The sequence below is a fragment of the Notolepis coatsorum genome, assembly GCF_963971535.1.
Source record: "Notolepis coatsorum genome assembly, chromosome: 9".
Classification (NCBI taxonomy): Eukaryota; Metazoa; Chordata; class Actinopteri; order Aulopiformes; family Paralepididae; genus Notolepis; species Notolepis coatsorum.
In genome coordinates this window covers 151,258,326-151,282,212 of record NC_140173.1, presented here as the reverse complement: position 1 = coordinate 151,282,212, position 23,887 = coordinate 151,258,326, and the positions used below count along the sequence as shown (strand labels likewise).

At 44.3% G+C, this 23,887-nt stretch overlaps 1 protein-coding gene across 1 annotated transcript in view; it reads left to right on the top strand.

Moving 5' to 3' along the window:
* Positions 1-20,389, top strand: part of LOC311234822 (uncharacterized protein) — a gene marked incomplete at its 3' end in the record, with an annotated part of 45,159 nt that extends 24,770 nt beyond the window's left edge. Inside the window, exons 6-9 of the mRNA XM_084322066.1 lie at positions 12,011-12,133; positions 15,107-15,190; positions 19,319-19,393; positions 20,375-20,389. Of these exons, the coding sequence (XP_084178192.1) occupies positions 12,011-12,133; positions 15,107-15,190; positions 19,319-19,393; positions 20,375-20,389 (297 nt within the window). The remainder of the gene's footprint in view (positions 1-12,010; positions 12,134-15,106; positions 15,191-19,318; positions 19,394-20,374) is intronic.
* Positions 20,390-23,887: the final 3,498 nt, after the last annotated feature.

Here is a 23,887-nt window from a genome sequence, read left to right as displayed (position 1 = left end):
TTTAAACATTAAATATATATTTTAAATAATCAAACGTCTTTTAACGATAGTGTTTACACAATGAATGCCAAAATGTAAAGTATTAAATTACCTTATAAAGTCGACATTTTAACAGTCTTAAATTAACTCGACATTTTAACCCAATTATTAAAGTAATTTTCAATGAATCATTTCTGAATTGTAACCTTTAATAAATGATTCAAGTTAGTAAACATTTGATTCAAGTCAAGTAAACATTTGGTATTTTAAATTGAATAAGTGAAGAAATATAGCTAAACTTTAAGCTTGTAGATCAGCTCTGATTGAACAAGGCATTTTAAACCTTTAAACATGAGTTGTCGACCTTTTTAGTAGTCTTTCAAATTCTTAAATCATTTTAACATTTCTAACTTGGTCTTAACTTGTAAAGATACTTTTAAACATAAATGAAAACCAACTCTCAAGCAAGTGAATGTGTAGACTGAAACAGTTGGAGCTACTAAACACACAATTGAATTAGCCTGATTTTAACCACATTTAAGCAGAAGTATAAATAAACAGTAGAATAAGTAGAACATAACCGACCATTGGCGTCTTTGGGGGTAGAGCTCCTTGGGTCGACCTTCAGCTTGCTTTGTTTGTTTGTTCTGTGAGTGTCTCCACCACCTTCAGCTTGCTTTGTTTGCTTGTTCTGTGAGTGTCTCCACCACCAGCCTTTAACAGCTGTTCAATCAGCCAACGGCAGCCATCTTGCAGCTGATGCACTCTGGGAGATGTAGTTGGTAGTTGTCTGAGGTGTCTTGACATGCTCCACTCATGAGTTTTAACTCAACACCTCCCACTTGAGCTCCTGGGTTCTTAACCACAGAGGTCACTCAAGTCCTTCACGCCTCTGTTGTTCTTCAGTAGGAAGTAGAATGACCAGCCGTCTGACATCTCGATGCAGAATTGTGGCTGGGATTTTGGTTTTTTCACTATTTGATTTTGTGGGCTTTCCTTTGTCATTTGCTTTCGTGATGGGGACAGGATAGCTGGGAAAGGTCCTCACCAGCACATCTCTTACGATGCCTTTGCGGTCAGCGTTGACACTGACTACTCTAGCCAGCTTGTACTGTCCTCTCAGGGCATTTTGGTCAGCCAACCAGACCACATCTCCAACAGCAACATTTCGCTCTTTGGTGTGCCATTTGTTCCTTATGAACAAATTAGGACCGGCCAATTGGCTCCATTTCTTCCAGAACTTGCTGACTTCTGCCTGAATATTCTGAAGTCTTTTGTATGGGTAGCCATCAAACTGAAAGTCTCCAGGGTCACCTTTAGGATGGGCACGTCCTAAAAGCAGAGAGTTTGGAGTGATGTACTCTATGCAGTCTTCCCTGCTTTGAGTTCTTGCATCGATGGGTCTCTCATTAGCAAGGTTGGCTGCCATGAAGAGAAACGTTTGGAATTCTCCCCATGTGAAAACACCTTCTCCACCAAGGTTGCTTAAGGCCCGCTTCACTATTCTGACAGCTGCCTCTGCTGCACCGTTCCTGTGGGGAGAGTCTGCGGGGTGGATCTTCCACGACCATTCTGTGCCATGTTTGGCAGCTCTTCCTTCAAGTTCAGGCCTGTTCAGTTGGTCAAGGAATTTGTAAAGCTTTTCCAGAGCAGGCTTGGCTCCCACAAAGTTAGAGCCAGGGTCTGACCAGAGTTTCCTGGGGTGTCCTCTCAGCGAAGTGAACCTTTGATAGGCGAGCAGGAATCCTTCGGATGACTGGTCACTCACCACTTCAGTGTGCATGGCTCGGGAAGCCATGCAGCAGAAGACGATTCCCCATACCTTGAGTCTGGTCCTCTTTTTGACCTCATCCTTCACTTCATAGGGGCCGAACAGGTCCATGGTGGTGAATTCAAAGGGTGCAGCTGGGCCTGTTCGCTCTGGAGGCAGGTCAGCCATGATTTGTTGACACTGTTTTACATTGTTCTTTCTGCAAACGACACAGCTGTCAACCACCCTCTTGGCAAGTCTCCGGCCTTTTATCACCCAAGCCTTTTTCCTCATGCGAAGAAGGGTTCCTGCTACTCCCTCATGGTTTGCTTTGTGGGATTCTTGTGCCAGCAATGTAGACACCCACGATTCAAAAGGTAAGACTGGCACTGCAGTCTTCACTTCGTTGAACATCTGGATTCTGCCTCCACAAAGTAGGAGTCCAGAGTTCACGTCTTTGTACACTGCCAATCTGCTTAGAGTCGTCTCTGGGAAGGCTATAGCTTCTTGAGCAGCGAGGAAAAGGTCTTCAGATGCGTTGTCAATTTCTTTTACAGTCAACCCAGCTTGTTTGGGTGATGCCTCCCACTTTGACTGCCCTGGCACCTGGCACTTCCTCTCTAGCCACTGCTTGACAGCTCGATAGACCCAGGCGATGACTCTCACCAGTTTGGACAGGTTGCTGAATCTTCTTATTTCCACAAGATCTTTGACCCAGCCAGTGGGCTTCCTTCTTAGAGGAGTTGGCATTTCCTTTTGACTTTCCTGTGTGGTCAGAGGGTCGTCTTCCTGCGGACTGATTTTAGCTTGAGCTCGTGTGATTGCAGCTGAAAATGCCTTCCTTTGGAGTCTGTTTACGCTCTCCCTGGCCTGGGCAGCTACCTCTCCAGCTGATTTAATGGGCCACTCCTCCACTGGCCACTTCAGGAAATCTGGTCCATTTTGCCAGGTGGAATCCTCTTTTAAATCTTCAGGAGTGCCTCCTCTTGTAATGATGTCAGCTATGTTCAGACCTCCACGGATCCACCACCAGTCCTGCACTGGTGCAGTCTTTTGGATTTCACCCACTCTGTTGGCAAAGAAGCTTTGGTACCCATAACTGTCTCTCTGGATTGCCCCAAGGACCGTCTGACTGTCCAGCAGATGGAACCATTTCTCGATCTTCATTCGAGCATGCTTTTCCACATACTTCCTGATTCTGGCTGCGAAGACTGCTCCACAGATCTCAGCTTTTACAGCTTCTCCCTTTTGATCCAGAGGTGTCAGTTTGGCTTTTGATTCCACGAACCGATCTTCAATGCCATGACATGTTTCCCACCTTAAGTACATCACAGCTCCAAAGGTTTTGTCACTTCCATCAGAGAATGTGATGCCCCAAGGGTTTCCTTTCCAGTCAGCTGGTGTGAGGCTTCTGTAGAATTTCACCTGACCAAGCTGTACATATTCTTCAAAAAGCTGTATGGCTTCTTCTCTGATGCTTTCCGAGAGTGGTTTGTCCCAGGTTTCTTGGGTCAGCTTGCCACCTCCTCCCTCTTGGAATGCCTTTCTGACAAGAATTGCTCCCTTCTGCTTGACCGGTGCTACTAGGCCAATTGGGTCGTACAGCCCGGCTACTTGGCTTAAGAGAGCCCTTCTAGTCAGTGGGTTTGGTGTTTCGGTTCTCACCTCTTCTTTGAGGAGATCTTTGCCAACTCTCATTTTCTTCTTTCTTTTGGAAAAGTTAACAGAGGTCAACATGTAGAGTTTGTCTTTGTCCACTTGGTAGCCGATGCCTAGAGCTTTGTTGTCTTCTTCCCTCATTTGATTTGGGAGAATGAAGGTTTTCCCTTGTTCCTCTTTTAGGACTTCCTTCTCTGTTCCTTTCCTCCCACTTTGCCCTGACCGGACCCATGGTTTGAGGAAGAAGCCTCCAGCTCCCAAAATCTCTTCAACTTTTGCAGTGATTTTGTCGAGTTGATCCAGGTTATTGTGGGAGGTCAAGAGGTCGTCCACATAACTGTCCTCTTCAATGACTCTGCATTCATCTTCCAAGTGAACAAAGCTGGGCAGGCTCGCCGTTTCTCTCATAGCCAACTGAGCGATGCAACCAGCAGGTTTGTCCCCGATGTTGACTCTGGTGATTGCATATTCACTGATCTCCTCTTCTGGGCTGTCTCTCCAGAGGAATCTGTGTAGATGCATCTCACGCTGCTCCAGCCACACAGAGTTGTACATCTTCTTTATGTCTCCTAGAGCTGCATGCACACCTTCTCTGAACCGTAGCAGTACAGCTCTAATAGGGTTGAGTACATCTGGTCCCTTAAGAAGGATGTCATTCATGCTCACGCCTTTGTACTTCTGGCTGCTGTTCCAGACAATACGAACTGGTGTTGTCACTGAATGGGGGTTTGGCGCCACCAGGTGGCTCACATACCACACTGGTCCAGTCCACTTGTCAATGATGTCATCGGTGAGTTTTATGGCTGCTCCTCGTTCGACCATTTCCTGGATTTGGGTTGTGTATGCGACTTTCCAGTCTGGTTCTTTGCTCAGTTGTTTTTCCATCCTTAAGAAGCAGGCCTGGACTGCACTTTTGTTGTAGGGGAGAGAGACAGGATCTACGGTCCAAGGATATTTTGCATCCCAGTGTGGAGATGGGGTGTGAGCATCCTCCTCTTTGTAGGTGAGGCCTCCTTTAATGATTTCATACTCCCTCTCCTCTGCCAGGGTCATTTCTTTTCCTCCTGGTGGACAGTTTCCACAGCGACATCCTCCACATTTTGGTTCACATGCAGCTCCGATGCTGTCCCAGTGCCACCACTCAAGGAACTCACGGTTACTGGCAACTGTGAATGTCTCTTGATATTTGACTGCTGCTGTTCTCATGGAGCGAGCAAAGTGAGTTCTTGATTCATATGCTTCCACGTCCACCTCTTCATGCAGATCAGGATGTGCTCCGCCCACCGTCTTCCCCAGTGGACTCTCCCATAAGACAAGGTCTCCAACTACTTTTACTCTTTGGGGAGCAAGTCTTCCCTCTCGGTGGCTTATGAGTAGTTCAACCTCTTCTGGCCTTTCCAGCTCTTCAAGCTTGACCTCCGGGAAAAACCTTTGCAACCTCTCTGGTTGAATCACTTGATGGACCTTGGCGATTTCATCTAGGCCGTAGCAGACTAGTTTGTGGGCTCTTTCAGTGCCTGTAGGAGTCTTCACTCTAACTTTGAGGAGGTATCTCTGAGTGTCCACCTTCATGGCCATTCCTCCAACCCCATGCACAATCAATGTTATCTTCTCTCTTCTCAACCCAAGTCTTTCAGCAGCCTTATGGGTGATGTAGTTTGTATCTGACGCTAGGTCAATCAATGTCCCAATTTTCTGACCAGCGTTTGCAGTGACTTTCATCAGCATCATGATGACAGGAAGCTCGGCGAGACCATTTCTTCGCAGTAGTTCAGACTGGCCGGAGGTTTTGAGTGCCACTGTAGTTTTGTTAGTAAAAGCCCTTCTGCCTCGATCTGCCATTTCAGAGGAGAGTTCAGACAAGAACGACTCTTGTTCCTCTGTGAGTTTGCCTTTGTTGCCGTCTCTTCCACCTCTTCCTTCTTCCCATCGAGGCTTGAATTCTCCTTTTGGGCAGAGGATATAGTGGTGGTCTGCAGCATTTCCTCTGTTCTTACAGTCTGCATTTCTGCATAGGAATGTCTCTCTGCAGTATGCAGTTCCGTCATGGCATCCGAGACATTTCCTGCATGCTCCCAGCTTCTTCAAGGCAGCCGTCTTCTCCGAAAGCTTCAGTCCCTTGAACTTCCGGCAAAAGAACAGTTTGTGGTTATGTCCACTGTCGCCACAGACAACACATACGTCAAGCTCTAGTCTCTTTGTGTTCTTTGTCGAGGCAAACTTTCTTTCATTCTTTTTGTCCGGGCGATCTGGCTTGTCAGTCTTCTCCACAATTCTTAGTTGATCAAGCCTCTCCAGTACGTCTTCCTGGTTCTTCAAATATTTCAAGAGCATGTCAAAATGGTTCTCTGCTGTGACATTGCTGCTGGGATCTACCATGAACATCAACCAGTCTCTCTTGATAAAGTCAGGTAACTTGCTTTCAATTGATTTGATCACAAGTGCGTTGTTCATGGCCCCAGAGTTGCCCAATTCAGTGAGATCTGACAGAGCCTTCTCCACAGTTTGTATAAGGTCGATGACCTTTCTTGGCTGGTTTCCTTTTACATATGGTATCCTGTCGAGCTCTTCAAGGATTTCCACAGTGATGCTTGATTTATTTCCATGCCTGTTCTCTAAGACTCTGAAAATGTCTCTGGCTGTAGTGTAGGTAGAAAGTCTGAGTTCTTTGGAGATTTTCTCCTCCACGCTGTCCAAGAGCTGGATCTTTTTAACTTCAGGGGATCCGGATGGCTCTCCCTGCCTTTGCAGGCTTTCCCAATCTTTTCTCCATCTGTGATATTCTCTCTTATTTCCAGAGAAGGTAGGTAGGGTGGTTGGCTTTATCCTCACCAACGGTGTCGTCGGATGGTGTGGTGCAACTCCTGTGCCTTGCTCAGTATTCCTCAGGCTGCGTGCAGATGTAAACTGAGGTTTCCTCATCTTCAGCCTGAGAAGGGTGTCTTCTAGCTTCTTGAGCCTCGCATTCAGTTCATCTCTGGATTCGTCAGGTATCCATTTCTCCCACGTGGACATTATAGAGATGGCCTTGTCTCCCATCTCGTCTGAGAGCGTTAGGTGCTGTTCATAGCACTCTAAGGATTCAGTCCTCACTGGCACAGTTCCTGCTGCTTCACTTACTTTCTCAGCTCCATCAATAGCTGTTTCCAGCTCATGTTTTCCATATTTGGACCACAGGATCAGCTGCACAATGTCTTTGATCTCTCCCATCTTTGTTTCGGCTTCTTTTGAAGTATGTTTGAGGTCGTCCTCTTCCTTCTCGTCAAGCCCTTCATCCTCAGGTTTTACTTCAGCCTCCAGCCCAAACCTGAATTCATCATTTGCCTCAAGCACGGCTCTATAACAGAGTGAGAGTGTGCTGAACTCATCCATCAGCTCGGATCGCAGCATGGTGTCTGCTCCTCTGGCAATGTGGTTGGCTTGTTTGGTGAAGCGGCGTTTTGCTGTGGTCCTCTCCTTCTTTAGTTCTTTGACCTCCGCCATATCTTCAGCCATCTTTCCCTTCCGTGTCAGCAGTATTGGGTCGAAGCAGTTTTATCCTCGTCCTCCACTGCTAGCACCTGGTTTTCAACTGTAAAGTCAACTCTTGCTTTCCACTCCAAAGGACATAAGGAAACAACTCCAAGTTCCAACTCCAAGTCAATTTTTATTTTCAACTTTTCAACAGTTTTAGTTGCAGTTGATTCTTGACTGGTTGGTTCTTCATATAGGTTGAAAACCTTCGAAAACAAAGAAAAAGGGTTTAACAATGCAATAAACATAAACAATAAACAACAATAACCATCTTTTCAAACCAATAAGTTCTTTTTAAACATGGTTGATTTTAAACATTAAATATATATTTTAAATAATCAAACGTCTTTTAACGATAGTGTTTACACAATGAATGCCAAAATGTAAAGTATTAAATTACCTTATAAAGTCGACATTTTAACACAGTCTTAAATTAACTCGACATTTTAACCCAATTATTAAAGTAATTTTCAATGAATCATTTCTGAATTGTAACCTTTAATAAATGATTCAAGTTAGTAAACATTTGATTCAAGTCAAGTAAACATTTGGTATTTTAAATTGAATAAGTGAAGAAATATAGCTAAACTTTAAGCTTGTAGATCAGCTCTGATTGAACAAGGCATTTTAAACCTTTAAACATGAGTTGTCGACCTTTTTAGTAGTCTTTCAAATTCTTAAATCATTTTAACATTTCTAACTTGGTCTTAACTTGTAAAGATACTTTTAAACATAAATGAAAACCAACTCTCAAGCAAGTGAATGTGTAGACTGAAACAGTTGGAGCTACTAAACACACAATTGAATTAGCCTGATTTTAACCACATTTAAGCAGACGTATAAATAAACAGTAGAATAAGTAGAACATAACCGACCATTGGCGTCTTTGGGGGTAGAGCTCCTTGGGTCGACCTTCAGCTTGCTTTGTTTGTTTGTTCTGTGAGTGTCTCCACCACCTTCAGCTTGCTTTGTTTGCTTGTTCTGTGAGTGTCTCCACCACCAGCCTTTAACAGCTGTTCAATCAGCCAACGGCAGCCATCTTGCAGCTGATGCACTCTGGGAGATGTAGTTGGTAGTTGTCTGAGGTGTCTTGACATGCTCCACTCATGAGTTTTAACTCAACACTATCCGCTGTCAGCTGTTTATCTCTCTCTGAGGGCCTTTTCTCACTCACCCTATTCGTTTCTATTTCGTTCCGTTCTGCCCGTTCCGAGATCTGATTCGAACTCCCCCCCCCCCCCCCCCCTTCCCCCCCTCTAGTTTGTGTACACACTTCAGTCTGGGTGCGCTCTGGGTTTTGTTTACGGTTTGCGTTTTGAGCTTGTAAGCTTGCCGTAGTCGATGATGTCACGCTCGAAATGTAAACACAGGAAGTGTGTTAACACGGAGACTGGAGAATGGATGTTGATATAAAGAAACAAATAACTAATAAATATGAAGTTATATTTGAACCTCTGTTGTCAAGCCTTGTCAATATAACCCACCCCCCTTTTCTCACGAATGGAACTCTGTTGTAGAGTCCGCTTTTGATCGTTTTGCATGGTTTACAATAACGCTAAGCTAACGGCTAACGCTAACGTTACTACATGCAACATACTAGTAACATTGCTCGCATCGATTATATTGAATGTCATTGATCTACTGGTCGACCGAAAATGTAAACGGGAATGTCTTAACACGACTGCGGACTCTGGATGTTGATATAAAATGAACAAATTGCCAATAAATATGAAGTTATATTTTATCACGAATGGATGGTGTTGTAGAGTCCGCTTTTGAGCGTTTTGAGCGATCTACTGGTCGACCACGGCCGACTGGTTGGGCACCACTGGTCTAATAGAAATAAATGCATTCGAACAATGTATAGACATAGCAATGGCAAACAAAATGTATGACGTTATGTCAGCACCAGGCGCCACGCCCGTGAAAAGGTACAAGCTCGCAAAGCCACACCCCCCGTTCTCCCGGGACCGACCCCGAGACCACCTCTGCCAGCTGATCCCGTTCAGCGGGGGGTGAAACGATTCAGAGCCGTCTCGCACCCCAAAAGGGGTGAGTGAGAACACTGCCCCCGTGCTCTGGGACGGTACAAAAGGCTGAGTGTGAAAGCCCCCTAAGAGCTTGATTAACTAGCGTTAGCTCACGTTAGCTCCGCGGCTAATTTTAGCTCACCCTGAACTAAATCAATGACTAGGTTCTAAAGCATTCAAGTAGTTTTCACTGCACATAGAAGTAGCCAAACAGCGGGAGCATTTCGGGAGCATATTACCAAAACCCAGGCAATTTCGAGCCCTTAATGAATCAAATAGTCTGCCATGGCTACATGCTAACGCTAACGTTATTGCGCAACTGTAGGAAAAACCTGGCAGCGATAAGGGAATCGAAAGTCACGGGAGCCACACGGTTCCAGGCATCGGCCAATTAGGAACCGGTTCCCGTTCGATTCCCATCCCTACCCGAGATAGAGATCAAAGAGCTTCATTTTGACATCGACAGTTCTAACATTTTGGGTGATAGTTCTAACATTTTTACATCAACGCACCTTCTGTTATCAACCCGAGCGCGACACGCGGAGCTACATTGTGGAAAGGAATCCCAACCTGAGCATGACATGATATCAAAATGTCAGATGGAAAGGAATCCCAACCTGAGCAGCCTGACATAAGAGCAAACATTTCTGGTGAAAAGGAATCCCAACCTGAGCATGACACGGGATCAAAATTGTGGAAAGGAATCCCAACCTGAGCCTGACATAAGAGCAAACATGTCTGGTGAAAAGGAATCCCAACCTGAGCATGACATGAGATCAATATTGTGGAAAGGAATCCCAACCTGAGCATGACATGAGATCAAAATTGTGGAAAGGAATCCCAACCTGAGCATGACATGAGATCAATATTGTGGAAAGGAATCCCAACCTGAGCATGACATGATATCAAAATGTCAGATGGAAAGGAATCCCAACCTGAGCAGCCTGACATAAGAGCAAACATTTCTGGTGAAAAGGAATCCCAACCTGAGCATGACATGGGATCAAAATTGTGGAAAGGAATCCCAACCTGAGTCTGACATAAGAGCAAACATGTCTGGTGAAAAGGAATCCCAACCTGAGCATGACATGAGATCAATATTGTGGAAAGGAATCCCAACCTGAGCATGACATGAGATCAAAATTGTGGAAAGGAATCCCAACCTGAGCATGACATGAGATCAATATTGTGGAAAGGAATCCCAACCTGAGCATGACATGAGATCAAAATTGTGGAAAGGAATCCCAACCTGAGCATGACATGAGAGAGAGAGAAAAAGGCCCCCCCCCCCCTCCCGCCATGAGAATACGGTCAGCGCGGTCGTGGACAGTCGACGTCTTCGTCCACCTCAGACGGAGACGGAGGAAGAGGGCAGCGTGGTGTCCGTTAGAGAGCTCCTATCAACACTACTGTCAGGGGCCACCATGCAGCTCTCTGTAGCTCCTCTCTGTAGCTCCTCCTCTCTGTAGCTCCTCTCTGTAGCTCCTCCTCTCTGTAGCTCCTCCTCTCTGTAGCTCCTCTCTGTAGCTCCTCCTCTCTGTAGCTCCTCCTCTCTGTAGCTCCTCTCTGTAGCTCCTCTCTGTAGCTCCTCCTCTCTGTAGCTCCTCCTCTCTGTAGCTCCTCTCTGTAGCTCCTCCTCTCTGTAGCTCCTCTCTGTAGCTCCTCCTCTCTGTAGCTCCTCCTCCTCTCTGTAGCTCCTCCTCCTCTCTGTAGCTCCTCCTCCTCTCTGTAGCTCCTCCTCCTCTCTGTAGCTCCTCCTCTCTGTAGCTCCTCTCTGTAGCTCCTCCTCTCTGTAGCTCCTCTCTGTAGCTCCTCTCTGTAGCTCCTCCCTCTCTGTAGCTCCTCTCTGTAGCTCCTCTCTGTAGCTCCTCCTCTCTGTAGCTCCTCTCTGTAGCTCCTCCTCTCTGTAGCTCCTCTCTGTAGCTCCTCCTCTCTGTAGCTCCTCCTCTCTGTAGCTCCCTGTAGCTCCTCCCTCCCTGTAGCTCCTCCCTCCCTGTAGCTCCTCCCTCCCTGTAACCCTCCCTCCCTGTAGCTCCTCCCTCCCTGTAACCCTCCCTCCCTGTAGCTCCTCCCTCCCTGTAACCCTCCCTCCTTGTAGCTCCTCCCTCCCCGTAACCCTCCCTCCCTGTAGCTCCTCCCTCCCTGTAGCTCCTCCCTCCTTGTAGCTCCTCCCTCCTTGTAGCTCTGCAGCCGCCTGTAAATTTGAATATTGAGGAGATATATTGGTTGCCTCCACGCCATGCCGCATTGATTTGTGCAAAAAAAATTAAAATAATATTGAGTGCATGTACTCTTCAGTAGGCCGACATTTCTGTAATAGATATCATATTTTTCTATTGGTCTTATGTAATATTAAAATGTTTGGGTTTTCATTAGCTGTAAGCCATAATAATCGTCAACGTTGAAAGAAATAAAGGGTTGAATATATTATTTTCACTTTTGTAATTGAATTACTGAAATAAAGGAACTTTTCCTCTATTCTAATGAATTGAGATGCACCTGTATTATATATTCATTCAGTTTATATTCAGTTTATATTGTGTATATATTCAGGATTATTCTCTAATAGGCTAATGGGCGAAGTGTATTTTTACCGAGCTGACTTTCAGAGCGAAAGACGAAGCAGCCTCTATGCAAATGAGTTGCTTGACATTCTCAGTATAAGTTGTCTCCGGTCTCTTAATAACGGTACATTTATAGAGACCCCCCTTGTTACGTGTCGACCGGGAGACGGATCGTTACGATGTCGCCGCCCGCAGCAGCAGCCGGCACGTCATCCCCGAGCCGAGGGCTCTTAAAGATTTAAAGTGTCCCCCCCGACGCCCCCCCCGACGCCAGGCTGTAAAGCGTGATTAAAGGCCCCACCGACCGTTGCCACAGACGACTTTTACTACTATTATTTTCTTTTATAATATAATTTCTTTTATATGGCTTATGAGGTGAAAAGAAGAAGTGATCTAGAGATATGACGGCAACCTGCAGAATCATTCTCTTACCTCCCTCCCTCCCTCCCTCCCTCCCTCCCTCCCTCCCTCCCTCCCTCCCTCCCCCCCTCCTTGCCTTCTCACCTTCCTTCCAGACGGACCTCTTGAGGGAGGGCGAGGTCCCCCAGCCGTACCCCACCAAGTTCAAGGACGCCTGGGACGACGTGTCCGTGAAGATGCCCTGCTCCGACAAGAACCTCTTCCCCATGGACAGTGAGGTACAGTAGATACAGTAGATACAGATCATCTGCTCCCCATGGACAGTGAGGTACAGTAGATACAGTAGATACAGTAGATATAGAGAATCTGCTCCCCATGGACAGTGATGTACAGTAGATACAGTAGATACAGATGATCTGCTCCCCATGGACAGTGAGGTACAGTAGATACAGATGATCTGCTCCCCATGGACAGTGAGGTACAGTAGATACAGTAGATACAGTAGATATAGAGAATCTGCTCCCCATGGACAGTGAGGTACAGTAGATACAGTCGATACAGATCATCTGCTCCCCATGGACAGTGAGGTACAGTAGATACAGTAGATACAGTAGATATAGAGAATCTGCTCCCCATGGACAGTGAGGTACAGTAGATACAGTAGATACAGATCATCTGCTCCCCATGGACAGTGAGGTACAGTAGATACAGTAGATACAGTAGATACAGATCATCTGCTCCCCATGGACAGTGAGGTACAGTAGATACAGATGATCTGCTCCCCATGGACAGTGAGGTACAGTAGATACAGATCATCTGCTCCCCATGGACAGTGAGGTACAGTAGATACAGTAGATACAGTAGATATAGAGAATCTGCTCCCCATGGACAGTGAGGTACAGTAGATACAGTCGATACAGATCATCTGCTCCCCATGGACAGTGAGGTACAGTAGATACAGTAGATACAGTAGATATAGAGAATCTGCTCCCCATGGACAGTGAGGTACAGTAGATACAGATCATCTGCTCCCCATGGACAGTGAGGTACAGTAGATACAGAGAATCTGCTCCCCATGGACAGTGAGGTACAGTAGATACAGATCATCTGCTCCCCATGGACAGTGAGGTACAGTAGATACAGATCATCTTCTCCCACATTGAATATTGCCTCCTAAACTGGTCATTTACCGGGGCCACACAGCCATGAAACCCATAGAACAGCTTTACAACAGAGCATGGAAGGTATAGGACGGCAAACGGTACTCATACCACCACTGTAAAATCCTGGATAAGCATCAAATTTTACATTTTGAAAACCTCACACGTTATAAAAGTTCCCGCTTTGTATATAAATGCCTGCGCAGATTAGCCCCCCCCCCTCTCAAGGAGTTTATCCACGGGAAAAAGGAACACTGGATTAGCCACTATAGGTCAAACACCAGAGGGGATTGTGAGGTCCATTTTTAGAAAGACCGCCTTCAGCAAAAATGTTCTAATCGATGAAGGGAAGTGGAACATGGAACAGCCTTCCGGTCCCCTTAAGGCTTAAGGGAATGTACCACCCTGTCCACCTTTAGGGGCCCACTCAGGACATGGCTGTTAGACAGGGATGTTAGTGATGTTGTACCGACTGAATGTCATGATAGTGTGGTCATGTCGGTGATGTCAGTTTTTATGAATGAACGTTGTAAGTAGGGGTGCACGATATTGATTTTTTGACCCCGATATCGATAACTTTCTGCTCCTCACGGTCGATACCGATACCGATAAATATATATATTTATTGTATTATACATTTTTCTTTTTTTATGTATTAATTTTAATTTTAATTTTACCTTTATTTTACCAGGTAGTCACTTGAGATCAAAGATTTATCATGACATCAGCGTTACTACTATGAACAAAACAAAGCCAAGAGAACAGTTTTGACTCTTCAAATAAAGTGACTATATTTATTTTCCCAAATAAATATAATTTGAGTCAATCACAAAATTCACAATCCGTCAATGTCATTAACAATGTGTTTACCTGAACAATGAGTGAACTAAAAACCAACAGGTATTGTGCTTTGTCAGTAGGGATGGGTACCTGTTCACATTTGAACCGATACGGTACCGGTACCTGTGAATCGATACCGGTACCCAACGGTACCTTTTTTGGCACTTTAGTCTCTAAAAATGTAATCTACCTACCTCAGTTGTGAAAAAAAGAAATCCAAACTTCAACATTTTCGACCGTTTTTGGCTTGCTTTCCGACTGCTTTGTTGTTGAATCAAGTCAAATCCTAAGTAAGCATATATTGTGCGTGTGAACGTTGACATGAAAAGAAAAACGTTTTTAAAAGTGTCAAAACGTTTTTTTTTTTTTATCGGAGCTATCAATAATTTTATCGGGATGACGTCATAATTGCTGATATCGGCCCGATAATTATCGTGCATCCCTAGTTGTAAGGTCCGTTTTGTGTTTGTTCTATGTTAGGACTACGGGTGGAAATGAGCCCTGTGCTATTCCCTGCATATTTACTCTCCCACTATCATGCTGTGATGTTATGCATACACTCATGTAAATTATGTTCATTAATTTGCATTGTCCTTAATAAACAAATCTTAAATCTTAATCTTAAAGAGATCACAGGGGATCTGCTGGACAGTGAGGTACAGTAGACGCCAAGTATCGATATTTTTTAATATTTTTTGTATAGGGGGGAGAGAGAGGGGGGGAGAGGGAGAGGGAGGGAGAGAGGGAGGGAGAGAGAGGGAGGGAGAGAGGGAGAGAGAGAGGGAGAGAGAGAGAGAGAGAGGGAGAGAGAGGGAGAGAGAGGGAGAGAGAGAGAGAGAGAGAGTTGATGCATTGTTCTTAGTGATGCACCGATGTGAAAATTGTGGCAAGATACCGATAACCGATATTTAATATTGCTGTTCTGGCCGATACCGATATTTACTGATGTCGATATTGCTGTATAGAAAACACTTTTATATGATAATCAAATAAAGAGCTATTTTCCAAAACGCTTTTTTGTAATTTTTTTAATAAATTTTCAGAAATGACTGATATTTTGAAACAATTTAAGACAAACATGTTAGATAAAAATAAATAGTAAAACAAAACAAAAAGGTTTTAAAATGTATTTTTTTTTTTAAAGCGGTCCTATTTTGATATCGGACCGATATACCGATGTGTAATAAAAAATGACCTCGGCGGCCGATGTATCGTGCACCACTAATTTGTCATCCCACCCTGTGTCTGCAGGACGGAGGCGGTGGCGTCCAGAGTCGCTGGGAGCTGATCCACACGGCGCTGGACGGAGAGTTCAAGAGCTCCCTGGACGTGCGGGTGAGTGAGGCCTCTTCCTCCAGCCAGCGGATCACCGAAGACGGTGGCCTGTGACCAGATCCACACGGTCGGACGTTCACCGCACATTTTGCTCTCGCGTCACGCTCCGGTTGGGATTGCTTTTTTCCACCCCTGTGGAAATTCACGCCCCCTCTCCTTCCTCCTTTCTATAAATGTTTTGGACAAGTTGTGTTTTTGTAGATTTTTTTTATCAATGTTTGCTACCGGGCAGTCCGGTAGAGAGAGAGAGAGAGAGAGGAGGAATGGGAGACAGAGCGGGGGAAGACATTCGGCAAAGATCACCGGGGTCCGGGAGTCGAACCCGGGTCGGCCGTGTTGCACCGCAGTGCGCCACTTGGGGGCGCCCCATCCTTTCTCCTTTCTACTCGGGTCGGGTGGGAACAGGGTTGAGAGGAACCCAACCTGAGCATGACATGAGAGCAAAATGGCCACCGTGTGATTATGGTCCAGGATGATGACTCTGCAGGAGAATAAGATGGCGCTGCCACGTCCGGCTGCCTATCTGTTCGCTCCGACGAGACTGTGCTTACTTTTGTTAATATTTATAGTTTTAAGAGTTTTGTTTGTACCAGCTGTGGGTGCATTTAACACTTTGATTACCTGGTAAAACCCCGTTAAATGCCAGCACCCACTTCAATGATAGCGTTGTGAACGCATAATCTCCGTCTTAAATTATGGCTATGTGTCTAATCTGCCCTGTCGCTTATCAATGACTTGTTTGCAGTCAACATTGTCGAGACGGATTGTTTTTTAATCGCTTCATTTCCGTTTTATAGCATTTTGAAAAGCCCTCGTTTTTCAGGAAAATATAAAGATTCCGTGATAAACGGCATTTACTGGAATATTCTAGAATACACAAAAACGTTGTCATTTTTCGGCCTATTTATGAATCTGTTTCAAATAAACGCTAGATTATGTGTACTTATGCACGCTATAGAAGCGGGCTGAAATATCTATTCTCTCATTTCCTGATCAGCGGCACACACACACACACACACACACACACACACACACACACACACACATACACATACACATACACATACACATACACATACACATATACACACACACACACACACACTAAGGCTGAGCCCGAACGTTCGTTCGTTACGCTGACATTCGGACTTTAATTAATAGGTTCGAACGTTCGGTGAAAAAAAAATAAAGGATGCCGTAGTTAGCTCCCCGCCGAGGAAGTAATCGGTAACAAGGTTTCCGTAGGTGAACCTGCAGAAGGATCATTAATGAATACCATCCTTTTTCGGCCACGGAGCGCGAGCTTCATGGCGGGAGGTGGTTGCGTTGGAAACAACAGCAGGCGCACGGTGGACAGACCCGTCCACCGTCTACCTCGGAACGGTGGTAGGGCAGACGGGCGGCAGGCGTGTTGGGAGCCCGGCCGTTCCGAGGTAGACGGTGGACGGGTCTGTTGAGGAGCCGAGGCGTGCGCCTCTCCTCCCGGCTCCCCTCCCCGTCGACCAAGAGTGAATACCTGTTATTGAACGTGTAACACTAACTATATAACGTTAATGCCACAAAACTAATGCATTTGTTTATCTACGTGACTGCAAGGGCTATTGTTTATCATACTTTGATTCAGTAGCTTGTTTATTTTCTTCTGAGTGCTTTGTTTAATTACATGTTTACATGAACAGCCACCACTGTAAACAACATGTTTTTCACCAATAGACTATGCAATGCCGCCCTCCGTAGGATCTATAATAATACAATAAAAAAAAAAAGTATTATTAAAAAAATGAAAAAAAAAAATTATTAAAAAAAAATTGTTATTAAAAAATTAAAAAAAACGAACGTTCGAACGTTCGTTCGATAAACCCTGGCGAACGTTCGAACCCTAAAAACAGGGTTCGGGCTCAGCCTTAACACACACACACACACACACACATATGGGACACGTTGATATATCTGTGAAAAAAGCTCTGATTATCCCAAGACTGGTAAAATAGATTCCTTGCCTCAGATCAGATGTTATCCAAAAAGATTATTCCAATTCCTGATCGCCATTCCAAATATCGATCGATTGATTCAGCGTTGGGTGCTGGAAATACATAAGCCATGCTGTTCTGGGGTCGGCGATCAACTTGGGTCTCTTCAGTTGGCTTGACGGAAAAGTAAAATGAGGAAACTGGCCCGCCCCCCCCCCCCCCCATCAGTCTAAACTAATGGGGTGCAGTTACACAGGGAGAGACGATAGGGGGGCGGTATCTTCCCAATTGAGCTCAGAGAGACTCTGCAGCACTAACCTGAGGCTCGATTGATGAAATATGAATTGAAAAATCGCCAATAAAAAAAAATACGACAAAAACAAACGCTATATAGCGTTGGTGGCACTCAACTGGCGGCATGAACTAACGACAAAACGCGTGGCTGGCATCCAAAGTGTTAAACAAGTCAAGAAGAAACATCACAATAAGTCAAGAACAAAACAAAAACACCATAAAGTCCAAAACATTTAAAATAAATGCAAAATGAATGCAAGCACTCCCAGACATCACATACCCCACGTGAAGGTAAGGAAAAACTCACTAAAACCTAGCAATAGGAAGAAAATGCACCACAGGCAATGTGGAGGAGAGAAACCTTAGAAGGGCCATTCAAGGGGGGATCTCCCTTCTTAGATGTCGGTGATGATAGTCATGTTGCAGTAAAACAGGCGAACAGTTGGTAAGCATGCACTCGTATGCGTAGTGAAACACAGATAAGTGCATGCGATAGCGATTGAACATTTTGAAAGATTAAAGATGAAGCTGAAGTAATGATCTCTAGTAATGGAGAAGGTCAAATGAGACTGGTACAGTATGGTGTTTTGTTAAGACAGCCGTGCTGCACTGGACGATGGTAACGTTAGGTCCACACTCGAGAACCTGTTAGGAACCGTCTGACCACTAAGTGTGTCTGACTCTTAACCACTGAAACCTGCACAGACTACAGCGTATATATATAATAATAATGCAGAACCTGTTCAGAGGTCCTGCGTATGTGACGTATATCATGCCAGTTAGGGTACAGACCCTCTCCTGCACCTTGTGTATACTGTTTATTTTGTATCATATTTTTTATAATATCAAGATAAATATGAGACAAAATAAACGGTGTAAACAATATAATTAACTCTGAATATTATTCAGTTAATTATATTGTTTACACTGTTTATTTGGTCTCATATTTTCATATTCAGATCAAATTGTATTGCCTATAATTATGTATGTGTTTTTTCTATTACCCTGCCCATACCTGTACCTCCCCTTCCCCCCTCTCCCAATGCTCCTCTGACGCCCGCATTTCCCCCTAGGGGATCAATAAGGGAATATCTTATCTTATCTTGTCTTATCTTACACTGACACCAGGTCAGATCATGTGAGAGCAGCTCTGAGGGGAGTCCCCCTGTTTTATTTTTTTTACTGCATTCCTTCTATCAGGCAGACCCAAGGAAAACAAATTGCTTCCATAAACAACCACAAGGTGGCAGAATTCTCTACAATCATGGCTTGTGAAAGTAAACCTAACAACCACAGGGCAGTAGGGGCCATAAAGAATGGGGATGCATTGACGGTCATAAAGAATGGGGATGCATATGTTTAGCTCATAACTATCAGACACCAACATGTAACATGTAAATGTTCTCAGAAATCATTTCACTATGACTAAGTCAATTCGAAACTGGCCACCGTAAATGTCCAATTCCCCCCTCCCACCCACCCCCTCCTAATGTACAGTTTCCTCTCCATCGTATGTATATAATTTCTCCCCATCGTATGTATATATTTTCTGTTAGGATCTCTGTTTAACAGTACTGTATATTTGCATATCTTGTATGTCACAAATGTAACAGTACTGTATACCTGTATGTCATGTATGTCATAAATGTCATGATATATATCTGTATGTCGTGTATGTCATAAATGTCATGATGAATTGAAAATGGGGGACCCTGATGTAAACAAGACGAAAGTCTTTCTCTGGTCTGCATCCCCTTAACAATTGTGTGTATTGAGCCGTACTGTATTGTACCCATTCTGCAATCTGTTAATGAAGTTTTCAATCAATCAATCAATCAAGTCACTCTTAACTCTCCATGTGCAGGACGCCATACTGAGATACAACACGGCCCATGCAAAGAGATGGGACTTCACCGCCCTCAACCTTCTGTGCACAGAGGTAGGTGGTGGTACAGTAACATACAGACTGGAGTTTGTGTCTTTTTCTTCCGAAGACTGGATCAGGGCCCAAATGTGGTTTTCAGGAAAAGAATCGTTCTCAAATAGATTCTCAAATTATTCTAAAGAAAGATTGGCATCTGGATTGACCCTTTGGCCCCATCATCTCAAAATATCTTACAGGTTATAATCCCGAAAATGAGGGAGATTCTTTAGCTTGAATGGGTTATACTATAGGGCTGCTCGATTATGGGCAAAAGTCACCTTCACGATTATTTAGATTGATATTGAAATCACGATAATTTTTTTTTAGTCGATGTGTTTTTATTACAGTTTTTAGACGTTACAGTAGACATTACAGACGTAACAGACATACGCACAAACAAAACTAACGGTTCACAGAGCACTTCATAATTATTGTATTCATTCATAATACAAAATCATTACAATACAGTGTCATTATTTCAGGAGGTGAGAGACGTAGTCAACCATTCCACATGAGAAATAAAGGGCTGCTGCCGCACCACATCAAACTTTCCACTTGATCCCCGCAATGTGTATTTTTATCTTTTCCACTTTTAAACAATACATAACATCACAAATCCACCTGCCGAATGAGGGAGGATGATCGTTTTTTCCAGTTCAGATGAATGAGACGCCTTGCTAGAAGAGAGGAGTAAGCAATACAGTTGAACTGTGCTTTTGGTACAGTAGATACGAATCCCCAGAGAGAACACCAAAAAGTCCCAGAAAATGACACGGTTCAAGTACCCGACCAGCAAGCTCTGAGTAGAGCTCCTATATGGAGGACCAGAAAGATGCCAGGCTAGAGGACACGACCAACGTGTGTGATGCAGACCGGCCGGGGCTTGTTTGCATCTGTCACAAGTTGGACTAACCTCTAAATTCTTGACAGCTTGGAGCCTTGGACATATGTAGCCGATGTACAATCTTGAATTGAATAAGCCTGTATCTCGCACAGATGGATGAAGCGTGAACATTTTTAAGTATTCTTCAAGTATTCTTGTCCTTTTCCCAGTGCCCCTTTTATTGAACGATTATTAAACCGGGGTTACTCATTGTTTTGAGAACATCACATGACGACGACTGAATTAGTTTGACCTTTCTTCTCGACCAAAGTCTGCCATTCTGTCGTCTTCTACAAGTTACCAAAGTCGTTTCAAACGCACCGCACCGCTGTGTGAAGGAAGGGTTGTGCATTTACAACGCAAGACAAAATGAGAGCAACGCGGGCACAATAATCGTTTTATCTCGATTTTCTTTGTTTTTTCATGATCGCGGGAAGACTAAATCCAAACTGAAACTGGATTAATCGCCCAGCCTTGGGTTATATACAATTTCTCGCGATCATCAGTTTTGCCGAACAACGAAAAGGGGTCTTGAAAACATGCGTACAGAGGAAAAGAAAGCGAGCAAATGCAACCAACGGGACGAGAGACACCGGGCCCAGGTGGCAGACGGACACCAGCGCCCTTTTACTGTTGAGTTACGTAGCGTCTGGTGAAGACAGGACCGAGCTGCTCTAAAGGCTTCATCCAATAGCGACAAAGATTTATGGACGCCATCGCGACGGTCTATTTGTGGATCACCTTTCTCTTGTTCTGCAGACGGGGAACATAATGGGTTCAGATCCCACAGTTTGTCTCTGCGGGACTCTAATTACATTTCACTTTCCAACTTTTTTCAGATGGTTGCACCACTTTAGCAGAAGCTGACGTAACGGGTGAACTCCTCCAGAAAGACTTTAGCAGAAGCCGACGTAACGGGTGAACTCCTCCAGACAGACTTTAGCAGAAGCTGACGTAACGGGTGAACTCCTCCAGAAAGACTTTAGCAGAAGCTGACGTAACGTAACGGGTGAACTCCTCCAGAAAGACTTTAGCAGAAGCCGATGTAACGGGTGAACTCCTCCAGAAAGACTTTAGCAGAAGCTGACGTAACGGGTGAACTCCTCCAGAAAGACTTTAGCAGAAGCTGACGTAACGTAACGGGTGAACTCCTCCAGAAAGACTTTAGCAGAAGCTGACGTAACGGGTGAACTCCTCCAGAAAGACTTTAGCAGAAGCTGACGTAACGGGTGAACTCCTCCAGAAAGACTTTAGCAGAAGCTGACGTAACGGGTGAACTCCTCCAGAAAGACTTTAGCAGCGGCTGACGTAACGGGTGAACTCCTCCAGAAAGACTTTAGCAGAAGCTGACGTAACGGGTGAACTCCTCCAGAAAGACTTTAGCAGAAGCTGACGTAACGGGTGAACTCCTCCAGAAAGACTTTAGCAGCGGCTGACGTAACGGGTGAACTCCTCCAGAAAGACTTCAGCAGAAGCCGATGTAACGGGTGAACTCCTCCAGACAGACTTTAGCAGAAGCTGACGTAACGGGTGAACTCCTCCAGACAGACTTTAGCAGAAGCTGACGTAACGGGTGAACTCTTCCAGAAAGACTTTAGCAGAAGCTGATGTAACGGGTGAACTCCTCCAGAAAGTAAATCATGTCGACGAGGCCAGTGTCGTTTTTATCATTCGTATTGTCGAACTTTCATTTAATTTAATTTCCGAACCTTTATTTCAACTCGTGAGACACCGATGTTACCCTCATTTACAGCGACGGCGAGCTCACAAAATAAGATGCAGTTTATCAGCAATGTCATCCATGTAGACACAATAAATAAGAATAAACAATAAGAATCTAACTAAGGCGGTTACAAGTCGACACACAGTGGTTGGAAATCATCATTTTAAATGCAGCAAGAGAAGGAAGAACCTTTTTAAATAATTTTAAGTAGCATTTGGACGGCGCTGTCCAAGGTCGAGGTTGTCCAAGGTCGAGGTTCTGAACGCGCAGACGAGACGATAGATAGCGAGAAAAAAAACGTCGCCTGACCCGCGGCTCGAGTTGCAGATAAGGTGAGGTGAGGCGAGGACACGTCCGTGTGATCAGTGGGCTAGAAAACTATGGATATGTCACAGGAGAGAAATATTAAACTCTGCTACGCTGACTTCCAAAACGAGCCCGGATCATCTACTACCCCCTGGTGCCGTTCAAAGGGACGCTTCTTAGGGGACGAAAAGTTCTACGTTGCGACGGACGGAGGAGCGTTGTGCCGAGTGCAGCCGGGCGGACGTGGATCTGCACGGTAGAGAGAAGGCCGTATGTGTCACTGTATGCCGATGACACGCGCTTTTATATATCTTTTGAAAATCTCCCTAGCTGGGTGAGAGGGGGGAGGGGGGGGGGGGGGCACTGCTGCTGCTGCTGCTGCTGCTGCTGCTCGTGCATCATATCCCAACAGGTTTTGTGTTTGTGCCCGTCCACCGTGTGGCTTCAAAGCCTTTTCTCTCCGTTGACCCAGTAACGAGTCGCCTGCGATGGGACTGTTCACACGTCACCTCAGTCATGGATACTGTGTTTACCACTGCGGTATGCAGTCACTCTTTTACTCTTTTTTTTAATATGTCAAAATAAATATATACATTGTATATATATATATATATTAGGGCTGTCAGTTTATCGCGTTAATTAGATTAATTAATTACACAGCAAATTATCGCGTTATGAAAATTAACTCAAAATTAATTACAATTTTTTTTTTTTTTTTTTTTATATAATATTTTTTTTGTATCTCATTCATTCCATAAGAATGTAGAATACACATTTACAGACTTTTTTCTTTTTTAATATGGTCCATTTGCATGTTCTTGGTATCTGATTCTAGGGACATCTATGAATCTCAGGGAATGTATTCCCAGTGTCAGAAATACTGTGGGCTAGATCCACAAAGAATGGATTGCACGGTGCAAGTTGCACCCTTACTTACAATTAAAAAATGGGGGACCCTGATGTAAACAAGACGAAAGTCTTTCTCTGGTCTGCATCCCCTTAACAATTGTGTGCCGTACTGTATTGTACCCATTCTGCAATCTGTTAATAACATTTTCATTCAATCAATCAATCTGCGCGGTGATTGATTGAATGAAAATTTTATTTTGAGTAAATTGTAATGAACCAAATGAGAATATCAATACATTTTTTTGTATCTTTGACTGTGAATAACACCATGCTCAAATTGACCAGACCTGAAAAATCTAAGCAAATTAATAGATGGAAGATGATTAAACAGAAGGTTTTGTAGATACAGTACTGAATTCTGCCATCCGGACACATGCAATTTGAAATATGAATAATATTGAAAAATATCAGGCATAAAATGGTTATGCGATTAAAATGCGATTAATTAGATTAATTAATTACAAATCCTGTAATTAATTAGATTAATTTTTTTAATCGCCTGACAGCACTAATATATATACACAGTGATTCCCGCAGAAATGAAATATACTTTGGGGGACGTTCTAGTTTTCATAGTAACACACTGCACTTCAGACAACCTACAACTGGTGATGGTGTCTAGGTCTTTAAGTGTTAAACAGCCGAGAGCAGTCACTGCTGTTTTTTGTGGTCTTCTTTCATACACACA